Here is a 25,766-nt window from a genome sequence, read left to right as displayed (position 1 = left end):
GTGAATCGGCCACAGAAAATGTGCTCTAGGCATCCCCTCACCCCGACGCGCGTTTGGCCACCAGCTTCTTCATAATGGCCATGTTTTTTGATAGTTTTTTTTTATAACCTCCCATTTTTTTCAGACAATGCTTTTTATATCTCCGCTTTCCTCCCCATGAGTGTGTCTCGACATAAGGACTCGGTCTAAAAGTTAATTTACACCTGCCAACCACAGCCACTAAAAGTCGTCTATTGGCTACATACAAGCTTATTAGCAGCCATTTATTGGCCTATTTATCTGGACCAAGCAGAATTCTATAGGCATAGGACAATTATTCTGTGCGCAGAGAATATTATCGTTTTCAGGATAATGTGCTGCTGATAATGATGTTTTTAATACCTGAGCGAACTATCCCAGAGGCGGATATATCATTGATGCAACCTGTGGCCCCAATGGTAAGGGGGCCACAGCCATCTCCAAAGCAGGAGGAATTGTGCATTATGATGATGAGCTATTAGATCAAGGCCCATAAACTGCTCTTGCATAGGGGCCCTTTTCTGTCTGTGTCCGAGAGTGAAATATCCAATCATCCAATGCCCGTTTGTTGGGTGATTACCGGCATATTTACACGTGCCAATAATTGCTTGTTCCATATTATTGGACTATTCAAATGGTCTTAAAGAGGTTCTCTACTACCAGGACAACCCCTTTCTAAACAAAGTAGTTTCTCTTCTAAAAGAATTATTAAAAAACCATATTCACATACTGTTACAGTGATGTAGGCGCGGGTTGTCAAGCAAACCCTGAAGACAATCAGCTCCCGCTATTGTGCACTCACTTCCCTGAGAAGAACCTCGGACAAGTGGAAGTGGTGAGAATGTAGGGCCACTATGAAGTTGTAGGGCATGCGTGACATCACATTGCTGGAACTGGAGGTGAGTTAGGTTTTTTTTAAAAATTCTAATTTTACAAGAGAGACTACTTCATTTAAAAAGAGGTTCTCTTGAAAGTAGACAATGATTTTAACACGATGCACAGGCCTTAAGCATTTTGCCATTGCATGGCACTGGAGAGTCAATAAATATATGTATTTTTTATATTTTTGAGTGTTCAGTTATACTTCTATTACTTTTGTACCCCAAGGCAATAAGTTCAAGAATTACTTCTAGACTAATCAGTACTCACTGCTTACCAATCACTGGAATGGCTGCTACTTTACTTACATGGTAGGACATTGGTAAAGCGGTTCTTGACCCTGTTGTCTGGAATCTCCGCTACTTTTCTTGGCTGATCAGTTCCAACAGGGTTAAGTTCCTAGTGGTATAGACATAAAAAGTTATACTACAAAAGTAAGTATAAGGCAAACAGAGATCTCTAACTGGAGCTACAAAGACATTGGAGATAAAGAGGAAGAGGTGAATGCAGGCACTAACGGAATCATAGACTTCTTCTCAAGTCTTCACCATTGCACCATGAGTTCAATACATACAATCTAACAGATAGTAGGACGCGCCGAATCTAACAGATAGTAGGATGCGCCACAATCTCATTTTAATGTAGAATCGCATTGGCTCGTCCCTACTGCATGGAGATACACAGTCATAGCTCTTTCTATGCAAACATTTACAAGCAGGCCAAAAATATAAAAAGTACACCCCAACTAAAGGTGGTCTCCTTAGGGTAAACCTAGATTCAAATGCCCGTGGGGCTGGAATGGGCTGTACAATAGGTTTCCTGTTAGTGTATGTGCACACAACATCTTTTTTAGGTGGAAACCACATGAGAAACCTGTCACAAAATGCTCAAAAGAATGAACATATGTATTTCTATGTAAAAATGACTTGTTGTGCACATGTTCAGTCTTTAAAATTTCTCTTATCCACTTCAGGTTTCTAAAAATGCCAAGCACCTAAAAAAAAAAATAAAAAAAGTGACATGTCCAGTCTTCTGGCGCTCTCCACTTGGAAGACGCTCTATACTTTACAAATCAATGGGAAGGCTGAAAAGATACCTGGATGTCTTTTTGGAGCGTTTTTCCATCATTTTTACTTAAAAGCTGACTAGCAGTTTCTTAATTATTCAATGGAGTGAAAAAAAAAAAAAAAAGACAGTAAAAAAAATAAATGACATCACAAAAACCATTCCCACCAAAAAAAAAAACGTTAGAAGCCAATCCCATTAGAAAAATGCTTAGGAAGCCACAGAAAAAAATTCTACAAAAGATGTTCAAGGAAAAAAAAAAGCATGTCAGATTTTCCTGAAGCGACTTCTACTTGTAAAACTCAACGGGTTTGTTGGAGTTTAAGAAACGTTGTGTGCACATAGCCTGATATTACTTTGTTTTGTAATGAAGGTACCCGTACCATTTCAAGTCAAGCTCATGTGGAAGGAAAGAACAAAAAGGAGTAATTTCTTAAAGCTCGACATACACAATATGTAAATAATAAGTTTGATTTGACAAATAACGCACCATGAAAGTTATCTCAAGATTATTAAGAAAACTTAACATTACACAAGCCTTTAATTGCATCTAAGGTTCAAAATTTCCTTTTTTTGCCATACCACAGTGTTGCGCTGTCTGCGCAAACTTGGCTATATCTTTACGTTCAACGGAGACACCTGATGTATTAAACTTTCCTTGATAAAATATTTGACACTCCATGTCAAATTTCAGATCTAAAAACGGTTTTAATAATTTTTTTTTATTATATTTTTAGAGCTGATCAGACTTCAGGTTTGGAATGCATAGTTCAGCTTTCAATGTAGAAATCTGTCTTTGCTACATTTTCTTCTTCACCAAGGAAGCAGATGTCAGTAAACACTGTATTTTCTGTTTTCCATGTTTGATATTAAGAATACTCTTTGGTCAAATATACTGGTTGGAGTTGTGTCCTCAGCAACTGACACAAGTAAGAGCTGTTTTCTTTCTTATGTTCACTGATACTATGTTTTTTTCGCAGTAGAAATACAAAAGAAACTACCACCTTCCCTCCTGTCTAGATCCTGTTATACAAATTAAAGGGGACATTTAACTGGATTTTTTAATTTTTACTGAGCACCTCCTCCAATTGGTGGTGCTTCACTGATTCTGGAACAGTTTTTCTTTTTCTTCTGTGCCCCTCCATTCCAAAGCTATGCCCCTCTCAAAGAAGCATATTTCCCTTCAACAAACTTGATGTAGGCCACAGAATTGCTCTGTGGGTGTGGCCTGGTTTTGATTGGCTAGCATCAGAGGAGAAATAATTATTATTAAGGGGGGCATAACTTTGGAAGGGAGGGGAATAGAACAAAAAGAAAAACTGTTCTAGAATCAGTGGAGCAGCGACAATTGCAACAGGTACTCTTTAAGTGAAAGAAATAATAAATCTGAATGAACAAAACCTGATATTCCTCAGCAAATCCAAGGTCGCTGTTCGCATGGTTCTTTTCATAATGCTGCTTGAAGTTGTTTTTTGGAACAGTGTGATACCTAGAAAAAAATCCAGAACAAGACGAGAAGTAGGCTTGTCATGTCAGCTGCGTAGTACAAAAACCATACCATAAATATTACATAAAAAGTCATACAACAATCATTGACCTTATTAGATACTAACTTAAAGAGGTTGTCCACTGCTTTAACATTGATGACCTATCCGTAGGATAGGTCACCAATGTCTGATCGGTGGGAGTGCGACACCCAGCACCCCCGATGATCAGCTGGTCTCAGTGTTGGCTGCAACCAGAACTGCTCAGTTTTCAGATCTACTCAGCTCTGTTGACAGAATAGTGGCCGCAGCCGGGTTTTGCTTATCTACCTCCTATTGATTTCAACAGAGGCAGATGTGCAGTTCCTAGCCACGACCACTATAGAGGTGACGGATCTGCGCTGTGCAGCTTCGTAAATGGCCAGTTTTGGCTACCGCCATCACTGGGAACAGCCGATTGGCTGGAGTGCTGGGTGACATTGATGACGCCATCACTGGGAACAGCCAATTGGAGTGCTGGGTGACATTGATGACCTACTCTAAGTATAGGTCATCAGTGTTAAAGAAGTGGACAACCTCTTTAAGGATGTGTTTTCTATTTGGAAAATGTAAGATCTTCCTCCATGCTCCTCAACTACATTATAAGGGCACTTGGAGGTAATTTCGGCAGCTCTAGATTTTATTGGAGAAGATTTGACAAAAGGAACATAAAATGGAAAATGTTATGGAGCGCACTTCATAGATGCAGACCCTATCAGAGAGAGCCCTAGGCCAGGTTGACACCATCCTCCTAAGGTTGACCATTCACTTTCAAAAGGTTCAGGCCTTCAATTATTCTTAATGATCGCCCACACACACGTAGGATTGTTTTGGCCAAGTAGGCTTGTATTTTTAAATAGGGGAGTGGAATACGATGGCGACAAATACTTCTAGCTGCAGCTTCTCTCTCTTGAGAACAAAGCATTGGGTATCTTTAAATTCAACACACCCATTCGTTTTTCCATTACAAATGCAGACGGAACATCCGATACACATTAGGTCGGGCTACCTTAGATTTACCCTCACTGTAGGTAATGACCACATATATAGTACATGTTCTCGGTATTGCAGCATTTCCAAATAAAGCAATATCTTTAAGAAAAGAGTTTTTAAAAAACAAACTATAAAACATTCTATAAAAAACGAGCAGCACCATATATGACCATATAATAAAAAGAGTAAAACTGAGCAACACAAATTGTATGCCTCCACTTACTTTCTGCTTTGAAGACTATAATCTCTCTCTTGACCACCCTTTGACCTAGGAGAAAAATATATAATAATAGTGTGTTAAAATGTAATTTTTAACCCTTCGGGATGCCCCTATTATGGCCCCAAGGACATAGAAATTTTTTTTATTCCTGCATGCCAAGGGATACAGAGGTTTAATTTTTCATTTGAGGTTTATTTTTATTTTGCTGCAAAAGAAATGTTTTTTTGTTTTTTTTTAGGAGGATGTACAAAAAACCCCCAAAAACTCAATTCTGCAATTTTTTTTGTAGTTGTCACCAGCACTATAAGTTATATTTTAACTTTATTTTATGGGTCAGTACAGTTGTGGTGATATAAATGTGTAGTTTTTTATGTTTTGATAATTTTTCACAATAGAAACCCTTTAAAAACAAAATCATTTGTTTTGTGTCGTGATGTTCTGAGAGTCCCAACTTTTACAAATTCTGGCATAATTATTTATGGTGCCAAGTACTGTATATGGGTTAAATATCATGGGTTTTCTATAAGTTGAGCTGCTACAGAGATATCAATTAAGCTTGTTTTTAATTGTTTCACGTCATAAGTAATTGGTAAGAGGAAAAAGCATTTTTTCCAATTCTTTTTCATCATTTTAATATTTCAGTTAGTCTATTTTTTTATTTATCTATTTTTTTAAGTCCCGCTGGGAGACTTGAGCATAGAAGAGCCTGATCACTCATTTAATACAGCGCAATAATATACAGCACAAATGCTGTATTTAGGCTCGGACTGGCCCATAGGGTAACAGGGCAATCCCCCGGAGGGCCCCCAACCCCACTGTATGGGCAGAATTTGGCATAATTCACTTGATTCACTACATGCAGAAAAAAGCAGCATCTCATCACTTATTAACCAAACTACCCAGTTTATTATTATATAGAGCAGTGTTCCTCTTCCCTGCTGAGATCTCACACTGCTCAGTATAAGCTGAAGCTGTCGGTCAGGCTGGATTGGTAGTGATGAAGACACTTTTACTTATGAGCTCTTTCTCTCGGAGGCTAATAAGAGAATTACCGGATATCAGAATTACACAGCCATACTGATCTAAAGTACATTTGTCTCATATGGTCTACAAGAGTTATGTAATAAAATCTATGGATTCAGTTTTCACTGTGGAATTTGATGACAAATCCCCTTTAAGGATTACTCAATAATATACTTTGGATCCAAATCAACAATCAATGAAACAGTATTAGATGTATCTAAAACTTTTATTTTTGGAGTTAGGAAATCAGACAAATTCTGTTCGGTTTTCTTTTTTTGTGAGGGGGGGGATTTTATGTAATACCCCCAGCCTTGAAATCATGGATATATTTCTGAAAAAAAATAGATATAAAACAATATCTCACCTTCTCTTCTTCAGAACAAAGAATGCGATGACTGCGATGAGGAGAAGGAATAATAGGACGCCGAATATTGATCCAACAATGACTCCTGCCGAAAAAGAAAGGTTTGGTCAATGAACCGTCCATGCAACGTTCAGGACAATGGAGTACGAGGCGGCTGGCGACTTACCCGTGTTGTCAGTCGCGCAGTTTATCACTCGTGAAATGGTAGATTTGTTTGTAGCCAGCGTCTCCACACTAATTTTGTAACTGGCTGCAGGTTGAAGGTTGGATACTATGATATCATTCCGGCATTGGGGACTATTAATTCTGCGCTCATTGTTCACCAGCACTTCAAATGCAGAAAAATTCCCAAGAGGACAGTCAAAAATAACCTTTATCTGGTACGCATCCACCTTAGAACACATGAGGTTACCGACAGGGTCAGGCTCTGAAAAAAGGGAATGTTCAATTAGCCAAGCATTGAGATCTCCAGGTTTGTGCTATAGATTCATTTTGGAACTTCTATATTACTCGTATCGTAGAGGAAAACTCTAGATATAAAGAGATTTTCAATCAACGTTCTGTAAAGCGAATGTACAGTGCTTAGCATACATGAGTACAGACCTTTGAAAAATAACATCTTAATCAACTGAACACAAGAACAATTTCCAAAATTTTGACAAGACTGAGTATCATAGACCTTTTTTAACCCATAAAAGTAAGGTTAATAATATAGCTTTCATTACAAAATCTTCAGTTTCACTGAAATTAATTGATGTAAAAATGAATGAACCCCACATCAAAAATTACTACATCAAGTATTTTGTATGACATGATATTTAAGGCCAGCCCCAATTCTTCTAGATATTGCAACATCTATCTTTTCCCATTTTTCAAAACTGACCACTTTTAGAGGCTGGATGCTCAACTTGTGTCTTCAAAATTCCCTATAGGTGTCCGGTTGGGTTCACATCAAGAGACATTGTCCAGTGAATCTTTTTTTCACCCTGGTCTTCATCAGAAATGCAATGGTAGCCTTAAATGTGTGTTTTGGATCATTGTTCTGCTGGAAAAGTGCACATCTACCAAGGTCACGAAGTGATGATATCCACTTCTCTTTCATTATAGAGCAGTAGATCTGTAAGTTCATGATTCCATCAATAAGATATAGCTTCCTGACACCAGCAGCACTCATGCAGAAGGACACTGACACCACCATGCTTCACTGTAGGCACCGTGCATTTTTCTTTTTACTCCTCACCAGTTCCAAAAACATTTATCATGGGTCTCATCACTTCAGAGTGTAGAGTCCCAGTAGTCTTAGTATTTTTTAGCATGGGTCCTGGAAAATTGCAGGTAGGCTTTTTTGTGCTTAGGCCTTTGGAGGGGCAACCTTCGTGGACGACATACATGCATGCCATTCTTCTCTAATATACGCTGTATTGTGTCATGGAAAACACTCACCCCTGTTTGGTTTTCAAGTTTCTACTTCAGCTACACTGCAGTGAACTTGCATGTCAGTTTTCTTCAACCCTTCTCATTAGAAAACACTCCTGTTTAGGTTTAAACTTCTGTGGTTGCCTGGACGTCTACATGAGATGGTTGCAGTTCTATCTTTGTTAAATTTTTTTATCTCTTTCGCTATAGTAGTCTGCCTGATAAGTAAAGCTTTGCTGCTATTATTATAGCCTTCTCCTTTCTTGTGTAAAGAAATTATTTTCTTTTTCAGGCCTTGTGACATTTCTCTTCCATGTGGTGCCATTGCTGACAGCATGAAATGGGCAGTTTTCTTGTAAGGTAACACCCTTTTATAGTAGAAAAAAGATTTTTCAGAGCGGCTTCCTTGCGAAGGCTCTTAGCCCAATGCGAGAGTCTAAGGTTATGTGGCCAAAAACCGTCATCCACATGGAGGATTTTTCTGGGACAGGAAAAGTCACCTTCCATAGTTTTTCAGATGAGCAGCATACTGGCAAAGAGATTACCCTTGTCCACAAATGTAATCTAGAGTTATGTCTATTTGCACAACCCCATCAGGTGAGCAAAATCAATTTTTCTCACATTGGAAACCTGAACCTGAGCAATGATGGCGCATGCGCAGGTGAGACAGGTCACTGAGGAAACCTGTCAATCAATGACTAGAGGCTGGACATGGGTGGCAACGTACAGCACACCGAGACGTGACTTGCCCACTAAGCTGCATTTGAGCATGAACATTCAAAAATTGGCTTCTCAAAAAATGGGTGAACTAAATTCTACTAGCAAGGTGTGAACGTAATAAGCATTAAAGGACCTTTTACGTTCATGCCTTTAGTTAGCAGTCAAATATCCTGTTTACAGGTCCTTGTTAAGGGTCCGATTTAACATTTGCATTTTTTAAGTCCCTTTTATCATTTAGTATTCATTTACATTTTTTAAGCAAAACTTTTCAAAATGGCGCATGTGGTTCATGAATTTTGTGCAATATCAAAAATGCTCCTTAGTTTTGCCCTTCACCTCTTTTGCCCAAAAACTAACGCGTTTTGCTAACATTCTCGCCAAAATAGTCACAATTGATGAATCCACTGAAAACATCTGGAAAATAAAGTCCCCACCCAATGGCGTATACCAATAAAATAAGCTTTAGAAAAGGCACAAATTAAAAGACGAATCGGGAGCAAATGAAAAAAGGGCAAAAAGCACCAAAAACCAAAGAAAAAAAAGGGGGGGGGGGCAAATCTAATAATGAATTGGCAAATATTCTTACGTATGAATTACAGGCTAGTTGAGGTTACTTTGGTACTATTGATCGGCGGCATCTTATTTACCCGTTTCCGCCTTGATGAAGCTTGGGTTGCTGTAGGATGTAATGGTGGTATCCGCTCTGGATGCACGGCTCGTGATTCCGGGTTTGGGAATACGAGAAAAACTTTCGACAGTGATGTCATAAACGTTTCCAGGGTCCAGGTTATCCACAACATATTTTTCTTTACTGGTTTCAGTTTGCATTTTTTTCTCTCCATTTACATAGACAGTGACCCGATATCCTGACACAAGACTATGAGGAGTATTCGGATTCTTCCATGTCAGTGTGACGCTGGTGTTGCTTTCATGACCCACAGCTAAGCCCTCTGTAGGAACTGACTCTGAAAGAAAGAAAAAAAATCATGTAAGGGAATGTATTTTTGTCTGAGTGCTGTGCGTGGAAATATATGACCTCTCAGCATTAGGACCGATGGTCATTGACAGTGCTGATCTGATGACTTTTTTCTTTTTTTGCAAGGACCGAATGTCGGCATGTAAAAATTTCAGGCAACATTCCATCAATGGAGCCAAGCAAGTCAATGGAGCTAAGCAGCAATATCATACACCAAAAATGATTTTTTTTTCAAGTTATTAGTGGTCTCTTTTTTTTTTTTTTATTTCGTAAACTCATGCAACCCCTTTTAATTGAAGACATAATTTACAACTGCTTGTGTATGGACTTAACTTGTTTTTTTTCAGGAAAAAAACAAGTTATCTTATCACCTCGTTAGACCCCCGATATTGAGAGTATTTGAAGTCCCAGTAGTCGGACATCTAGTGATTAATACATCACTTGTGCTATAATCCTTTAATCTGCTGCTCTTTCTGGGGATTTTAGTCCAGTGGGCGGTCCTATCAGTGACTGACAGCCTTCTATATATGAGTGCATACAGTGATAGCTGTCAGTCACTGATAGGACCACCCACTGGACTAAAATCCCCAGAAAGAGCAGAGGTTTTGAATGAGTAAAAAACTGATTATACTGAATCTTTTCTCACAAAACATTATATTAATCTTCTTAGCGCCACCAGGTCTAAAACATGGTGCCTGCAGATTGGACTACATTTTCATTTTTCATTGGTGACAGGTTCCCTTTAAGGGGAACACTTCTTTATAGTTGGTATTAGGAGATCACAGGCACATTTTAGTGTATGTATAATGGACACAATACCCAGACCCCCTACTCAACTAAAGGAAGATTGTCATAATACATCAAACATCTCTTCTCGCTGTTATCTGCTGTCTACCAGCCTGCAACCTTCCCTTTAACCCCTTAGTGACAGAGCCAATTTGGTACTTAATGACCGAGCCAATTTTTACAATTCTGACCACTGTCACTTTATGAGGTTATAACTCTGGAACGCTTTATCGGATCCCGCTGATTCTGAGATTGTTTTTTCGTGACATGTTGTACTTCAAGTTAGTGGTAACATTTCTTCGATATTACTTGCGATTATTTATGAAAAAAATGGAAATATGGCGAAAATTTTTAAAATTTTGCAATTTTCAAAATTTGTATTTTTATGCCCTTAAATCAGAGAGATATGTCACAAAAAATAGTTAATAAATAACATTTCTCACATGTCTACTTTAGATCAGCACAATTTTGGAAACAATTTTTTTTTTTGTTAGGGAGTTATAAGGGTTAAAAGTTGACCAGCAATTTCTCATTTTTACAACACCATGTTTTTTTTAGGGACCACATCACCTTTGAAGTCATTTTGAGGGGTCTATATGATAGAAAATAACCAAGTGTGACACCATTCTAAAAACTGCACCCCTCAAGCTGCTCAAAACCACATTCAAGAAGCTTATTAACCCTTTACGTACTTCACAGGAACTAAAACAATGTGGAAGAAAAAAATGAACATTTTACTTTTTTTTGCAAACATTTTACTTCAGAACCATTTTTTTTAATTTTTACAAGTGTAAAAACAGAAATTTAACCACAAATTTTGTTGTGCAATTTTTCCTGAGTACGCCGATACCCCATATGTGGAGGTAAACCACTGTTTGGGCGCACCGCAGAGCTTGGAAGTGAAGGAGCACCGTTTGACTGTTTCAATGCAGAATTGGCTGGAATTGAGATCGGACGCCATGTCGCGTTTGGAGAGCCCCTAATGTGCCTAAACAGTGGAAACCCCCCACAAGTGACACCATTTTGGAAACTAGACCCCCCAAGGAACTTATCTAGATGTGTGGTGAGCACTTTGAACCCCCAAGTGCTTCACAGAAGTTTATAACGTAGAGCCGTGAAAATAAAAAATCGCATTTGTTTTCACAAAAATGATTTTTTCGCCCACAAATTCTTATTTTCACAAGGGTAACAGGAGAAATTAGACCACAAAAGTTGTTGTGCAATTTCTCCTGAGTACGTCGATACCCCATATGTGGAGGTAAACCACTGTTTGGGCGCACCGCAGAGCTTGGAAGTGAAGGAGCACCGTTTGACTTTTTCAATGCAGAATTGGCTGGAATTGAGATCGGATGCCATGTCGCGTTTGGAGAGTCCCTGATGTGCCTAAACAGTGGAAACCCCCCACAAGTGATACCATTTTGGAAACTAGACCCCTTAAGGAACTTATCTAGATGTGTGGTGAGCACTTTGAACCCCCAAGTGCTTCACAGAAGTTTATAACGTAGAGCCGTGAAAATAAAAAATCTCATTTTTTCTACAAAAATGATCTTTTTGCCCCCAAATTTTTATTTTCACAAGGGTAACAGGAGAAATTAGACCACAAAAGTTGTTGTACAATTTCTCCTGAGTACGTCGATACCCCATATATGGGGGTAAACCACTGTTTGGGCGCACCGCAGAGCTTGGAAGAGAAGGAGTGTCGTTTTACTTTTTCAATGTAGAATTGGCTGGAATTGAGATCGGACGCCATGTCACGTTTGGAGAGCCGCTGATGTGCCTAAACAGTAGAGACCCCCCACATATGACACCATTTTGGAAACTAGACCCCTTAAGGAACTTATCTAGATGTGTGGTGAGCACTTTAAACCCCCAGGTGCTTCACAGAAGTTTATAACGTAGAGCCGTGAAAATAAAAAAATCGCAATTTTTCTACAAAAATGATCTTTTTGCCTCCAAATTTTTATTTTACCAAGGGTAACAGGAGAAAATGGACCCCAGAAGCTGTTGTACAATTTGTCTTGAGTACGCCGACACCCCATATGTGGGGGTAAACCACTGTTTGGGCGCATGGCTGAGCTCGGAAGCAAAGGAGCGCCATTTGACTTTTCAATGCAAAATTGACTGGAATTGAGATCGGACGCCATGTCGCGTTTGGAGAGCCCCTGATGTGCCTAAACAGCAGAAACCCCCCAAAAGTGACCCCATTTTGGAAACTAGACCCCCCATGGAACTTATCTAGATGTGTAGTGAGAACTTTGAATGCCCAAGTGCTTCACAGACGTTTATAATGCAGAGTAGTGAAAATAAAAAATATTTTTTTTCCCACAAAAAAGATTTTTTTAGCCCCCAAATTTTTATTTTCACAAGGGTAACAAGAGAAATTGGACCCCAAAAGTTGTTGTCCAATTTGTCCTGAGTATGCTGGTACCCCATATGTGGGGGTAAACCACTGTTTGGGCGCACGGCAGAGCTCGGAAGGGAAGGAGCGCCATTTTGGAATGCAGACTTTGATAGAATTGTCTGCGGGCGTTATGTTGCGTTTGCAGACCCCTAATGTACCTAAACAGTAGAAACCCCCACAAGTGACCAAATTTTGGAAACTAGACCCCCTAAGGAACTTATCTAGATATGTGGTGAGAACTTTGAAAGCTCAAGTGCTTCACAGAAATTTATAATGCAGAGTAGTGAAAATAAAAAAATATATTTTTTTCCAACAAAAAAGATTTTTAGCCCCCAAGTTTTTATTTTCACAAGGGTAACAGGAGAAATTGGACCCCAAAAGTTGTTGTCCAATTTATCCCGAGTACGCTGATGCCCCATATGTGGGGGTAAACCACTGTTTGGGCGCACGGCAGAGCTCAGAAGGGAGGGAGTACCATTTGACTTTTTTAGCGCAAAATTGGCTGTCGTGTTTGGTGACCCCCTGATGTACCTAAACAGTGGAAAAAAAAACCCAATTCTAACTCCAACCCTAACCCCAACACAGCCCTAACCCTAATCTCAACCCGATCCATAATCCTAATCACAACCCTAACGATAATCACAACCCTAACCCCAAAACAGCCCTAATCTCAACCCTAACCATAACCCTAATCAAAACCCTAAATCCAACACACCCCTAACCCTAATCCCAACCCTAACCCTAATCCCAACCCTAATCCCAAACGTAACACTAATCCCAACCCTAATCTAAACCCTAACCCTAATCCCAACTCTAACCCTAACTTTAGCCCCAACCCTAACTTTAGCCCCAACCCTAACCATAACTTTAGCCCCCGTCGTCACAAAAAAAGTTCAATGTAACCTTTTTTTTGTACGTCGCGTCCGCCATTTCCGCGGATGCGTGGCCGTAACTCTGCCCCCTCCTCCCCAAGACATAGACTGGGCAGCGGATGCGTTGAAAAACTGCATCCGCTGCCCACGTTGTGCACAATTTTCACAACGTGCGTCGGTACATCGGGCCGACGCATTGCGACCGCCCCGTACCGACGCAAGTGTGAAAGAAGCCTAAGGCTACTTTCACACTAGCGTCGTACTCGGCCCATCGCAGTGTGTCGGGCCGACGTACCGAGGCTAGCGTTGTAAGCGCCGCACAACGGGTGCAGCGGATGCTGTTTTTTCAACGCATCCGCTGCCCCATTGTGAGGTGCGGGGAGGCGGGGGCGGAGTTCCGGCCACGCATGCGCGGTCGGAAATGGCGGACACGTCGCACAAAAAAGTTACATGTAGTTTTTTTTTGTGTCGACGGTCCGCCGAAGCACGACGCATCCGTCGCACGATGGATGCGACATGTGGCAATCCGTCGCAATGCGTCGCTAATGCAAGCCAATGGAGAAAAAACGCATCCTGCAAGCACTTTTGCAGGATGCGTTTTTTCTCCAACGACGCATTGCGACGGAAGCCAAAAAACGCTAGTGTGAAAGTAGCCTAACCCTAACCCTAACTCTAACCCTAACCCTAACTCTAACCCTAACTCTAACCCTAACTTTAACCCTAACTCTAACCCTAACTCTAACCCTAACCCTAACCCTAACTCTAACCCTAACCCTAACCCTAACCCTAACCCTAATTTTAGCCCTAACTTGTCTTCTCCTGCCGGCCGGCAGATGGCAGCAGATGGCGGGCGCACTGCGCATGCGCCCGCCATGATGAAAAAGCCGGCTGGCAGGAGAAGACAGAAGAGGACCCAGGGACCCCGGGTGAGTATGATAGGGTCCCCGAATCCCCCTATTTCTCTGTCCTCTGATGTGTGATCACATCAGAGGACAGAGAAATAACTGATCGCTTTTTTTTTTTTTTTTTTTTTGCGGTCGCCGGTAAACTGTTAATTACCGGCGATCGCAAAGCAGGGGTCGGTGCAAACCGACCCCGATCATGTTCTTTGGGGTCTCGGCTACCCCCGGCAGCCGAGACCCCAAAGAACATCCGGGTGCCGGGCGGCGGGCGCACTGCGCGTGCGCCCGCCATTTTTTCCCGGAAAAAAGATGGCGGCGCCCATGGGGAGACACGAGGAGCACCGGGGGGAGGTAGGTAAGTATTGGGGGGCTATTGGGGGCCATCGGGGACCACATTTCTCTGTCCTCCGATGTGCGATCACATCGAAGGACAGAGAAATTAAACGGCAAATCGCGTTTTTTTTTTTTTTGTTGCGACCGCCGGTAAACGGTTAAATTACCGGCGATCGCAACTCGGGGGTCGGTAAAAACCCCCCGAATCATGTTCTCTGGGGTCTCGGCTACCCTCGGCAACCGAGACCCCAGAGAAAATCCGACTCTGGGGGGCGCTATTCACTTTTTCCACAGCGCCGTTAATTAACGGCGCTGTGGATTAAGTACCCTTAGCGGCCGCCGTTAAAAGGCGTATCGGCGGTCGTTAAGGGGTTAATGTACCTGCTGAATGTTTGTTAAATTCATTTGTTGCACTGTATTACTTACTGCTGTACATCCATGCAGGGGTCACAGGAGATATTAGCGTGTTCAAGGTGTTAGAGCATATGGTTGTGGCCAGGCTCAGTGCCTTTGATCATGTGACCTCCCCTGGGGTGTTGGTCAATTGCTAATTTATCCCAAATAAGGACCCACAATCCCTCTCACCTTATCCTTTACTCAGTCCTATAAATTTAGTAGCATCTTAAGGGGTGCACGTGTGTGGGGTCAGGCACGCGCATTTCTGCAGCAAAGCATTGCGCAGCTAAGCATATAGACGCCGCAGTGATTTCAACGGCAGTTAGTCACAGCAGGAGTCAGGATTCCACTCTATGTATCTGTCTCTTTTGGGTATGTCTGCTGAGTAAGCACTTATTATTACTTGGATCTAGCTTTTCTATTAACCCATCTTACTCCTTCACCATGTTTACCTATACCCTTACAGTGTTTGCTCCACTAATTCTCTCTTTCCTTCCCTATCACAAACCCCAGCACTCTCTAACCTAATAATCATCTCCCCTTCCCTCTTACCTCCCCACCTGTCCTCCTTTGCTGACCTGCTCCTCAACCTCAAATCTGTCCTAAGAAAACATAAAACAAGTCGGCCACTCTTTCTCCCACCTGCTCTCCCTTTCTCTGCTTTTCCTCACTGCTGGAGACATATCTACCAACCCGGGACCCCCACAGCTCATACCTCCCACTCCTACCCCCTCCTATCGCTCCCTATCTAATATGAACTACCGCAATCTTTCCAACATAAAACCCGTGCCCCTGATGCCCACCCCCCTGCTCCCTCTCTCTGGAGCACTCTGGAATGCCCGCTCAATCTGCAATAAGCTTCACGTGATTCACAACCTTTTTCTCTCTCGCAATCTTGCCTTCCTTGGCCTCACAGAAACATGGCTAACACCCTCTGACACCGCCTCCCCTGCTGCTCTGTGTTACGGAGGCCTCCACTTTACCCACGCTCCTCGACCCGGCAACAAACATGGTGGAGGAGTGGGTCTTCTCCTTTCTTCTAACTGCACTTTTAACCCAATCCCACCTCTACCCTCCCTTATCCTCCCCTCTTTTGAAGTCCACTCTGTCCGCATCTACTCTCCCTCCAACCTCCAAGTGGCCGTCATATACTGACCTCCAGGCCCAGCCACTGCCTTTATTGACCAATTCTCCACCTGGCTTCTTCACTTTCTCTCTGCTGACATTCCCACCATCATCATGGGTGACTTCAACATCCCCATTGATACTCTTCAGTCAACAGCCTCCAAACGTCTGTCCCTTACCTCATCCTTTGGACTTACTCAGTGGTCCTCCGCAGCCACCCACACAGACGAACATACATTAGACCTGGTATTCACCAGTCTCTGCTCTCTATCTAACTTCAGCACCTCCCCTCTCCCTCTATCCGACTACCACCTGCTCACCTTCTCATCCCTGTCCTCCTCTCCGGTCATCCATGTCCAGCAAAATGCGCACCCCCGCAGAAACCTTGCACACCTAAACGCCCACACTCTCTGACTCTATCCTACTACTGGCATCCATATCCTCACTCCACGACACAGACACTGCCACTGCTTTCTACAATGCCACTCTTGCATCAGCTATTGACATAGTTGCCCCTCTCGTCCATGGCAGAGTGTGACGTATCAATAGACAAACCTGGCACATTAACACCACTAAAAAGCTCCGGCAAGTGTCCAGGTTTGCGGAGCAGCGTTGGAAAAAAAACACACCTGCAAGACGACTTCACTGCATTCAAACAGGCAACACTCACTTTTAAATCTGCTCTCACCTGTGCTAAACAGGCCTACTTCCCAACCCTCGTATCTTCCCTATCCTACAACCCCAAACAGTTATTCAAAACCTTCAACTCCCTCCTCTGCCCCCCACTGCCCCCTCCAACCTCCCTCACCTCTGCTGAGGACTTTGCCACACACTTTAAAAATAAGATCGACCAAACAAGGCAAGTCTTCATTGTTCAACCACCACAACCCCTTTGTATACCAGACCAATACCCAAACCCCATAACCTCCCTATCCAACATCACCGAAGGTGGTCTTAATTGTCTTTCCAAATCGCACCTCACCACCTGTGTGCTCGACCCCATCCCATCCCACCTCCTCACCACACTTATCCCATCCCTAACCCACCTCTTCAACCTATCACTATCTTCTGGCACCTTCCCTTCTGCTTTCAAACATGCCACAATCACACCTATCCTTAAAAAGCCTGCCCTCGATCTAACTGCTATGTCCAGCTATCGCCCAATATCACTGCTCCCATTCGCTTCTAAACTCCTGGAGCAGCACGTCCACTCTAAACTTTCCTCCCACCTCTCATCTAACTTGCTCTCTGACAATCTACAATCTGGTTTCTGCCCCATCACTCAACTGAGACAGCCCTGACCAAAATCACTAACGACCTACTTACCGCCAAAGCTAATGGACAATACTCTGTACTCCTCCTTCTAGACCTGTCCTCTGCTTTCGACACAGTTGACCACTGCCTCCTACTACAGATCCTCCCCTCCTTTGGAATCAAAGACCTCGCCCTATCCTGGATTTCCTCGTACCTTTCCAACCGCACATTCAGCGTCTCCCACTCCCACACTACCTCCTCATCCCATCCTCTCTCTGTTGGAGTCCCCCAAGGCTCTGTTCTAAGACCCCTACTCTTCTCAATCTATACACTTGGCTTGGGACAACTCAAAGTCCCATGGATTCCAGTACTACCTCTATGCTGATGATACTCAGATCTACCTCTCTGGCCCAGACATCACCGCTCTGCTGTCCAGAATCCCAGAGTGCCTATCAGCCATATCCTCCTTCTTCTCCTCTCGCTTCCTCAAACTCAATGTGGACAAATCTGAACTCATCATCTTTCCTCCATCCCATAGATCTTCCTTACCTGACCTATCTATCGCAATCAATGACATCATGCTTTCCCCCGTACCGGAAGTCCACTGCCTTGGAGTAACCTTCGACTCTGCCCTGTCCTTCAAACTACACATCCAAGCTCTTTCCACCTCCTGTCGCCTCCAGCTCAAAAACATCTCCAGAATCCATCCTTTCCTCAACCGTCAATCTACTAAAATGCTTGTGCATGCCCTCATCATCTCCCGCCTTGACTACTGCAACATCCTTTTCTGCGGCCTCCCTGCTAACACCCTTGCACCTCTCCAGTCCATCCATCCTTAACTCTGCTGCCCGACTAATTCATCTCTCTCCTCGCTACTCCTCTGCTTCCCCCCTCTGTAAATCTCTTCAGTGGCTCCCATTCCCTCAGCATATCCAGTTCAAATTACTAATACTGACCTACAAAGCCATCCATAACCTGTCTCCTCCATATATCTCTGAACTAATCTCCCGATATTTCCCTCACGTAATCTCCAGTCATCCCAAGACCTCCTTCTCTCCTCCTCACTTATTCGCTCCTCATCCAATCGCCTCCAAGACTTCTCACGAATATCCCCCATCCTCTGGAATTCTTTGCCCCAACACGTCCGACTATCAACCACATTCGGATCCTTCAGACGGAACCTGAAAACCCATCTCTTCAGGAAAGCCTACAGCCTGCACTGACCCCGCTGCCTCCTCATCACTACTGAAGCTACCGCCTCACCAACGCCGGAGCTGCAGCAACCCTCAACCTATTGTCTCCTTCCCCATAATCCTGTAGAATGTAAGCCCACAAGGGCAGGGTCCTCACCCCCCTGTATTAGTCTGTCATTGTTAGTTTGTTTACTGTAAGTGATATCTGTAATTTGTATGTAACCCCTTCTCATGTACAGCACCATGGAATCAATGGTGCTATATAAATAAATAATAATAATAATAATTTGTGGTATTGAATCAAGGAAGGTATTGAGATCTAAAGAAACTAAAGGCAATGGAGGTTTTTTTTATTAAAAGGGATCTGCTGGCTCTTTTGACATGTCCGGCTTAGCTAACCAGATTTCCTGCATTTTCTGTAAAATAATAAAATTATAATGTTGTAATATCTTTCCTTAGAACTCTGTGTTATACCATTCCCCAATTATTCCTCCTTGCAATGTATGAACAAATTGATAACTGGGCCTTATTTCCTTTGACAAATGTGTCGCCCTACAGTCTGACACTGAGAACCCTGATTGGACATGTCAGATTGTTTAGGGACAGGGTCCATTTACAGGAGGGATAGTAAGACCCAGATTACAATAAATTCATACAACTCCAGGAAGAATAACAGACAAATGATACGATGCAAGAGAAGATTCTCCATCACCGTATTTAGTAGGGAATAAAAGTATTTACCAAATGCCTCTAAAGAAATCTTTGCCATCAAAGAGGTGTCTATAAGTAAAGAAATAGTGCTGCGCCTCGACCATGAGCCGTTTCTGGTACTGCGGCTCAGCTGCATTCATGAGTATGGGGATAAGCAGCAATACCATACAGAGCCTACAGACAAACCTGACACCTGGCCTGGTTTCTTGGAAAAAAAACAAAACATTATTTTTTAAAATACTCTCATATCATTCTCACTGCTTCACTGAGTATTTTATGCGTTTTTTTTTTTTACTATATCTGCCATACAGTTTTATAGATATGGACCTTTTTATTTAGTGCCAGTTTTATGGTCTTTCCCAGGGGGCGTTGCTCACAGGACAGTTATGAAGAGCAGCCTAAAGACACGCCCCCGAGGATCCTGGGAGCTACATCCATAAACATATGCGGTAATTATAAAGGCCTACATATCTGGAACCGTAAGGTGTATTTAAATAAAACGAAAAATTGAGTTCTCAGGGGAACGATAGGAATAAAATAATAACAAAAACTGACAGGTCTTCTTTAAGGAGACAATCATTTACATGTATAGAAGAAATAACCTTACTGGTTGCAGCGAATGTTTGCGCATCAACACTTATAGTATTTTGGATCTCAGATGTGACAATTATATTATAAAGATGTCCCGGGAACAGGTTCTTTATACTGTAATGTGTGTCCTTAGTAGTATCACTAGTTGCTTCCTTCTGTGCTGCTGTTGTATCTTGCCACGTCACATGATAATTATAAAAGTGTGCATTAACATCTCCTGGCGGCGCCCAGGTAATGTATATTTCAGAGATATTAATTGCATTGCCTTGAAGATTGTTTGGAGCATTGGGTCCTGGAAAAAAAAGGACAAAAATAATTTTAGGTCTAAATTATTTTAAATAAATTCTAGATTAATAGTGAGATTATTTTCCCTTTAAGTTGATCATAAGGACTTACTTGTTATGCAACTTATACTGGGATATTTGCTGCTCCTGACGCCATTGCTGGTGACAGTGACAATGGTAAAGCTATAGGTTTGTCCTGCTGACAGGTCCTTCACTTCCAATGAATTGTTGGGTGTCTGTAGTTCGATGCTGTCATTCATTACCACAATGTAGTAATACGAGCCCTTATTAATATCATTGGGGACAGTCCAATTAAAACTTACAGAATCATTTGATTTGTCAATAATCTGAAATGCTGGCACTGTAGATGGCACTAAAAAGAGAAACAATATCATAATGTACCAGATTTAAAAAAAAAAAAAGAAGAGAAACTTGATTTTTAATACCTGATCTGATAATTTCTATTTCTTATCCCTCTCCCATCAGTCAATTTTTGTCTTTGTGCCTTTGTTTTTTTAACTCCCCTTTTTTCAAGAGACATACGGTAGCTGTTTTAATTTGTTTCCTTCAACATAACCATATCAGATATGTTTTTTGTGAGACGAGCTGTTGTTTTGAAAGGCATTGTTCATTATAATGTTTAAAAAAAATATTCAGGTGAAAAACAGCAATTTTGCTATTCTTTATTTGGGTTGTGTTTTTGCAACGTTCTTCATGCAGTAAAAACGAGTTTGTCAACCTGTCCTCAGAGTCAGAATACCATGATACTAAACTTGTAAGGTTGTTTAAAATAATAATAATAATTATATATATATATATATATATATATATATATCAATGATTTTAATTACATTTTTATTTTTCCCCCCTAAACATGTAAAGTGCTACGAAATATCTTGGCGCTATAGAAATAAATGTATTAATTTGTTATTATTTTTCAGGTAATTGAGCTGTGCCTGTACTGTAACTTTCAGTTATCCCATTTTGGGGTACATACAATGTTTTGATTGCTTTTATATATATATATATATATATATATATATATATATATATATATATATATATATATATATATATATATATAAAAAGGTCAGAAAACAAAAAATGGTAATTTCGGCATCTCAATTTGCTTCTATTTTTTTGCTTTACAGCATTTACCAAAATGGGATAAAATATAATTTTATATATTGATAGATGTGGTGAGGAAAAATATTGTGTTTTTTTTACAATCATTTTAGTTCTGACTGGAATGCGTCATTGTTTGTTTTATCCACAGTACCGCAATAAATAGACAAAATAATCTACCATCAAGCCTAGTTGCAGATCACAGGATGGTTTCATGGTAACAGACAGATGGCGGCAATGGGGGCCTTCATTAGCTCTATAGTTGCTATGACAAACCATCACCACCCCACAATCACCTAATAGGGCAGAAAGCAATGGGCACCGAATTCAAGCACCATCGGGATCAAATCACTTAAGTACCACCATCACTGATAGACACAGGCTTTTAGGGGGTTAAATAGCAGTGACTGGAGCTAGGTCCATTTGCTGCTATTAGCAGTAGTTGTTGGCTGCATAACACAGCTGACACCTGCCAGGTATGGAGCGCCATCTACGACGTATGTCGGGAAGGAGATGAAGTTACGTTCCTCTCCTTTACATTTATGAATGTAAATAAATGTCAAATATGGTTCAAGATGAGGAACAATTCTCAAAATAGGTGCAGGTCTCAGAGGTAGATATGGCATTAAAGTCCAAGACAGGAAAATTACTTTATAATGGGTCTCTCACCACAATCAAACATGACCTTCTGGCCTTTTTAAGATCTCTAGGAATGGAAAACAATTTGTTGGCATTCCGTAATGAAGTGTGGTGCTCACAAAGGGAAAGTACAGAAAAGAAGAAGGTCCCAGCACTAACGCCTTTTTAAGATCTCCATCTTGGCTGGTATAAGGCATCCCCATCCTCTTTCAATGAACAAGAACAGAAATCCTCTTTTTAAGACTTGGATCCCATTATGGTACATGTGGCACATTCAGAAATTGCTTTCAAATGAATGTTCGGTGTGAAATTACACATTTCATTTCCAGAGCCAACCTATCTGCTGACACATATGCCATGAGATCTGACGAGGTGTAAGACTGCATAAATACATCTACTCTGCTACGTCATTTCATTATACCCTACTTTATTCTCAAACTCTCCATATCATCTTGCGTACGAACAGTCAGGTAAACGTCGGCACTACATAATGTCAACTTACTTGTTGTAGTACTAACAAGGCTAGACGGTTGGCTAGAAACATGGTTCTTGGTGACTGCAGAGACCGTGAAGTTGTAGTCCACTCCTGGTAATAGGTTTTGGATGACTACAGAATTGCTGCTTATATTTGAAATCTCAGTGAAATTGACGCCTTTAACACCCACAGTGTAAGTATAGTTCCTATTATTGGTGTCCATGGAGAAATTCCACTGAAGGGTGATCGTATTCTCTGATACATCCAATACTTCCACTCCTTGGACTACGCTTGGTTCTGGAAATATAAAATCCAAATTTGTTACAATATATCTATTACATCTTGTTTTTTCTAATTGTCCTACACATGAATATGAGTATCAGCAAGAAGAACAACACTTGGTTCTTCTCATTTAATCTCACCATATTCTTAATGGATCTAATATCTGGTTGTTTCTCAAGCCGTTCTTCACACAATCAGCAGTGATAGAGACTCGGAAGTCTAAAATAGTTATATATAACAAGTCTAAACTCTACAAAAGAAGAAATGCCCTCAAAACTCTGTAATCCCTAAGAGGTAACATTTCTCCTTGTGGAGAGTGACATACCAGTGTAAGGAGACTTATACATTGTGCAATGCATCCCTGGGAAATTAAATATGATAATTGCCCCTCCACTTGGAGAAACGTTACCCCTTAGATCAGACCTGGGCAAGATGCGGCCCGCGCCTGATGATTTTAAGCGGCCCGCCAGCTAGCTGTCACTTCTGACAGCCGCCCACGGCACCGCTCGGCCAGCCGCTTCTGAGCACATGTGAGCACACAGCTCGCGGGTGTGAGGAGGTGGCACACTGACTGACATTGCGCGGCATGCACGGTGCCCACTAGGCTGCAGCGTGTGAGGATGAGTGCGGGGCTGAGCTCAGCTTCCACTTCTGGGGGAGGACACAGCAGCCAGAGCCGTAGTACTCGCAGCAGCAGCGGATCGCATGGGGTGAAGGGAAGGAGCCCGCATCCTGTTTGTGTAGCTCGGGCCGCGCTGCAGCCGCTCCGGTAAGGCTCCTGATCACACGTGGGGCGGGGGTGTACGGGTGCCATCACTGTGTGGTAATAGAGGACTTATGTGCGGGCTCCCCTCCCCCAGGCGCCGATGTCACATGCGGCCAGTCCACATTCCGTGCAGGTCCCGCTGCAGCAGATGTCGGCGCCTGCAATGGTGCAAGCAGGACGTGCAGAGCTCCTTGTATGCCCCCTGCTCCCGCCACACTGCTATCCCATCCTTTGGGGTCCCCTCCTCCGCTGGGGCACGCTTCTCACCCCTCGTAGGCTCATGCCGGGGAGTCCATTCTTTTTGGAATAATAGAATGCAGTGTCCTGTGGTGACAACTACTCCTCTCAGCATGTGTGGGGCGTGCTGGGAGTAGTAGTGCCTTAGACATGATTGAAGACCACTGCAGTGCTGAGTAATGGTTACCCGAGTATTTGGGGGTCAGATGTGATTCATTGCTTTGCAGAAAAAGTACATATTTGGTGCGCAGGTAAATGGCGTGTAGCAGTGTCCTTGTTCCTGCTGACATCTCACGGATATTTATTCTCCGTCGCCCTCTTATGACTGGACGTAAATATGTCCTGATTTATATTCCCTGGATCCAATCTGACCTCGGCCAGTCTCCCACAGTAAGTGACTGTCATTGAGACATTTTCCATTCGTTTCACTCATCCTTCACCTATGGTCATCCCATCAGATCTGGTATCAGAACTCTGCGTCGTGTCAAAGGGCTCTCCTCCACCAATCAGTGCTCCGCTGAGGCTCCGTCACGTATGTTTTCTCATCCAAGAAAATTGGGTCAATTATGCAAATCACAACCTGATCAGAGTGTGATCATAGTGTGCTCCGATTCTCTCAAATGAGAAGATGGAGACAGAAATGTCTCCATCTTCTCCATTGTGTCAGTTCATAGAAATGGGACCACACAGATGTCATGCCTGATGTTTTTCACTGACTCATTGACCTGCATGGCCGAATGTGATCTGAAGATGTGTCCGAACCCAATTTTTTATTTTTTTCCCTGAATCGTCTCTGACCAAGAAAATAATCAGACATATGTACAATAGTATTTGGTAAAAATTAATTATATTAGTCCGGCCCTCTAAAACCATCCCAATTTCTCATGCGGCCCCATGGCAAAATTAATTGCCCACCCCTGCCTTAGATCCCAGTCTTTACCCTTTCACCTGAAAAATCAGATCTCATACTTTGCACTGAGTAGGGGCAATACATCAAGACACCATATTGGCAAATTGTGAATCTGGTTTGGCTATTATCCGAAGTCATGTGGCAAGGCTCGTTAAAGGGTCCATATTGACGTTTAGGATTGCTACTTAGGTGGCACTTGAGTTCAAGTCCATTCCTTACTGAAGAGGCAATTTGGATATTTAATTTCCTAGAGGAGCATTGCATGTCCTGTAAATGTCCTTACACTGACATGTCAGGTATGTCACTCTCCATAAGGAGAAACTTACCCCTTAGACTCCAGTCAGAGGCCTCTCATACAGACAAATCAGATCTCATACTTTGCACTGATGAGAGGCAACACCACGAAACACATGTCTACAAATTGAGATTCTGGTTTGGCTTTTATCCTAAGACATATGGTAAGGCTCAATAAAGGGTCGATACTGACTTTTAGGATCGCTTCTTACAATAGGTGGCACTGAAGTTCAAGTCTTAATCCCCAAGACAAAAAAACTGAATAGGATGAAGAAATATCACCCTTTCTTCCATCAAAATGTGGGAAGACCCATCGGAGCTTTGGTTTCATGCTTGATTGCTATTGATTGGTGGTAGCATGAAGGTGAGAAAATTAGTTGGGTCTGGGTCAGAAATGCTCAACCACATGCAAAAGTGTGGCACGCTGGTGTACAGGCTCAATAGAAAGTCTATGGGTCCATACACCACTGTGCACAAGTTAGAGCAAGGGTCACAAGAGAGTATATTTTTCTCATCTGAGAGAATCAGGTCGATTATGCTAATCACAACCTAATAAAACTCTGATCAGAGTTTGATCAGATTTGATTCTCTTTCTCCTCCTTCGCCATTGCGTCAGTCCGTGGAAATCGGACCGCACTCAGATGTCACCTGATTGCAGTATGATGCTTTCAACATGGACTCATTGACTTGCATGGAAGAGTGCAATCTGAATATTGGATCAAACTTGGCCATGGACCGTCTCGGCTGTGTCAAAACCCACTGTACATCCCCATGCTCAACAATACGAGGGTCTACAATATATATTCAGAAGTACTTTTTATAGCATTTGTCATTTAGCTTATTGTGCTTGAAGAATTTTTCCAGAATATTATCTCTTTGAATAAAAAAATTATGTATTTTATCATAAAACAGAAGATAAGTGTTAATGAATGATGGGTTATGCCAAGTAGGACCCTCCACCCTGTTGCTTCGGATATAAAATGATTCACACTA

General features: G+C 42.0%; 1 protein-coding gene across 7 annotated transcripts in view; it reads right to left on the bottom strand.

Moving 5' to 3' along the window:
• Nucleotides 1-25,766, bottom strand: part of PTPRH (protein tyrosine phosphatase receptor type H) — a 212,314-nt gene that overhangs the window by 10,121 nt on the left and 176,427 nt on the right. For all 7 annotated transcript variants that reach the window (XM_077259547.1, XM_077259548.1, XM_077259549.1 and 4 more), the window contains 9 exons: nt 22,312-22,581; nt 20,158-20,418; nt 19,778-20,053; nt 8,869-9,186; nt 6,252-6,512; nt 6,086-6,170; nt 4,702-4,746; nt 3,364-3,451; nt 1,206-1,296 (listed from right to left, as the gene is read on the bottom strand). In XM_077259547.1, the coding sequence (XP_077115662.1) occupies nt 1,206-1,296; nt 3,364-3,451; nt 4,702-4,746; nt 6,086-6,170; nt 6,252-6,512; nt 8,869-9,186; nt 19,778-20,053; nt 20,158-20,418; nt 22,312-22,581 (1,695 nt within the window). The remainder of the gene's footprint in view (nt 1-1,205; nt 1,297-3,363; nt 3,452-4,701; nt 4,747-6,085; nt 6,171-6,251; nt 6,513-8,868; nt 9,187-19,777; nt 20,054-20,157; nt 20,419-22,311; nt 22,582-25,766) is intronic.

Source organism: Ranitomeya variabilis, chromosome 4 (genome assembly GCF_051348905.1).
Source record: "Ranitomeya variabilis isolate aRanVar5 chromosome 4, aRanVar5.hap1, whole genome shotgun sequence".
Classification (NCBI taxonomy): Eukaryota; Metazoa; Chordata; class Amphibia; order Anura; family Dendrobatidae; genus Ranitomeya; species Ranitomeya variabilis.
This window is presented reverse-complemented; position numbering and strand designations above follow the sequence as displayed.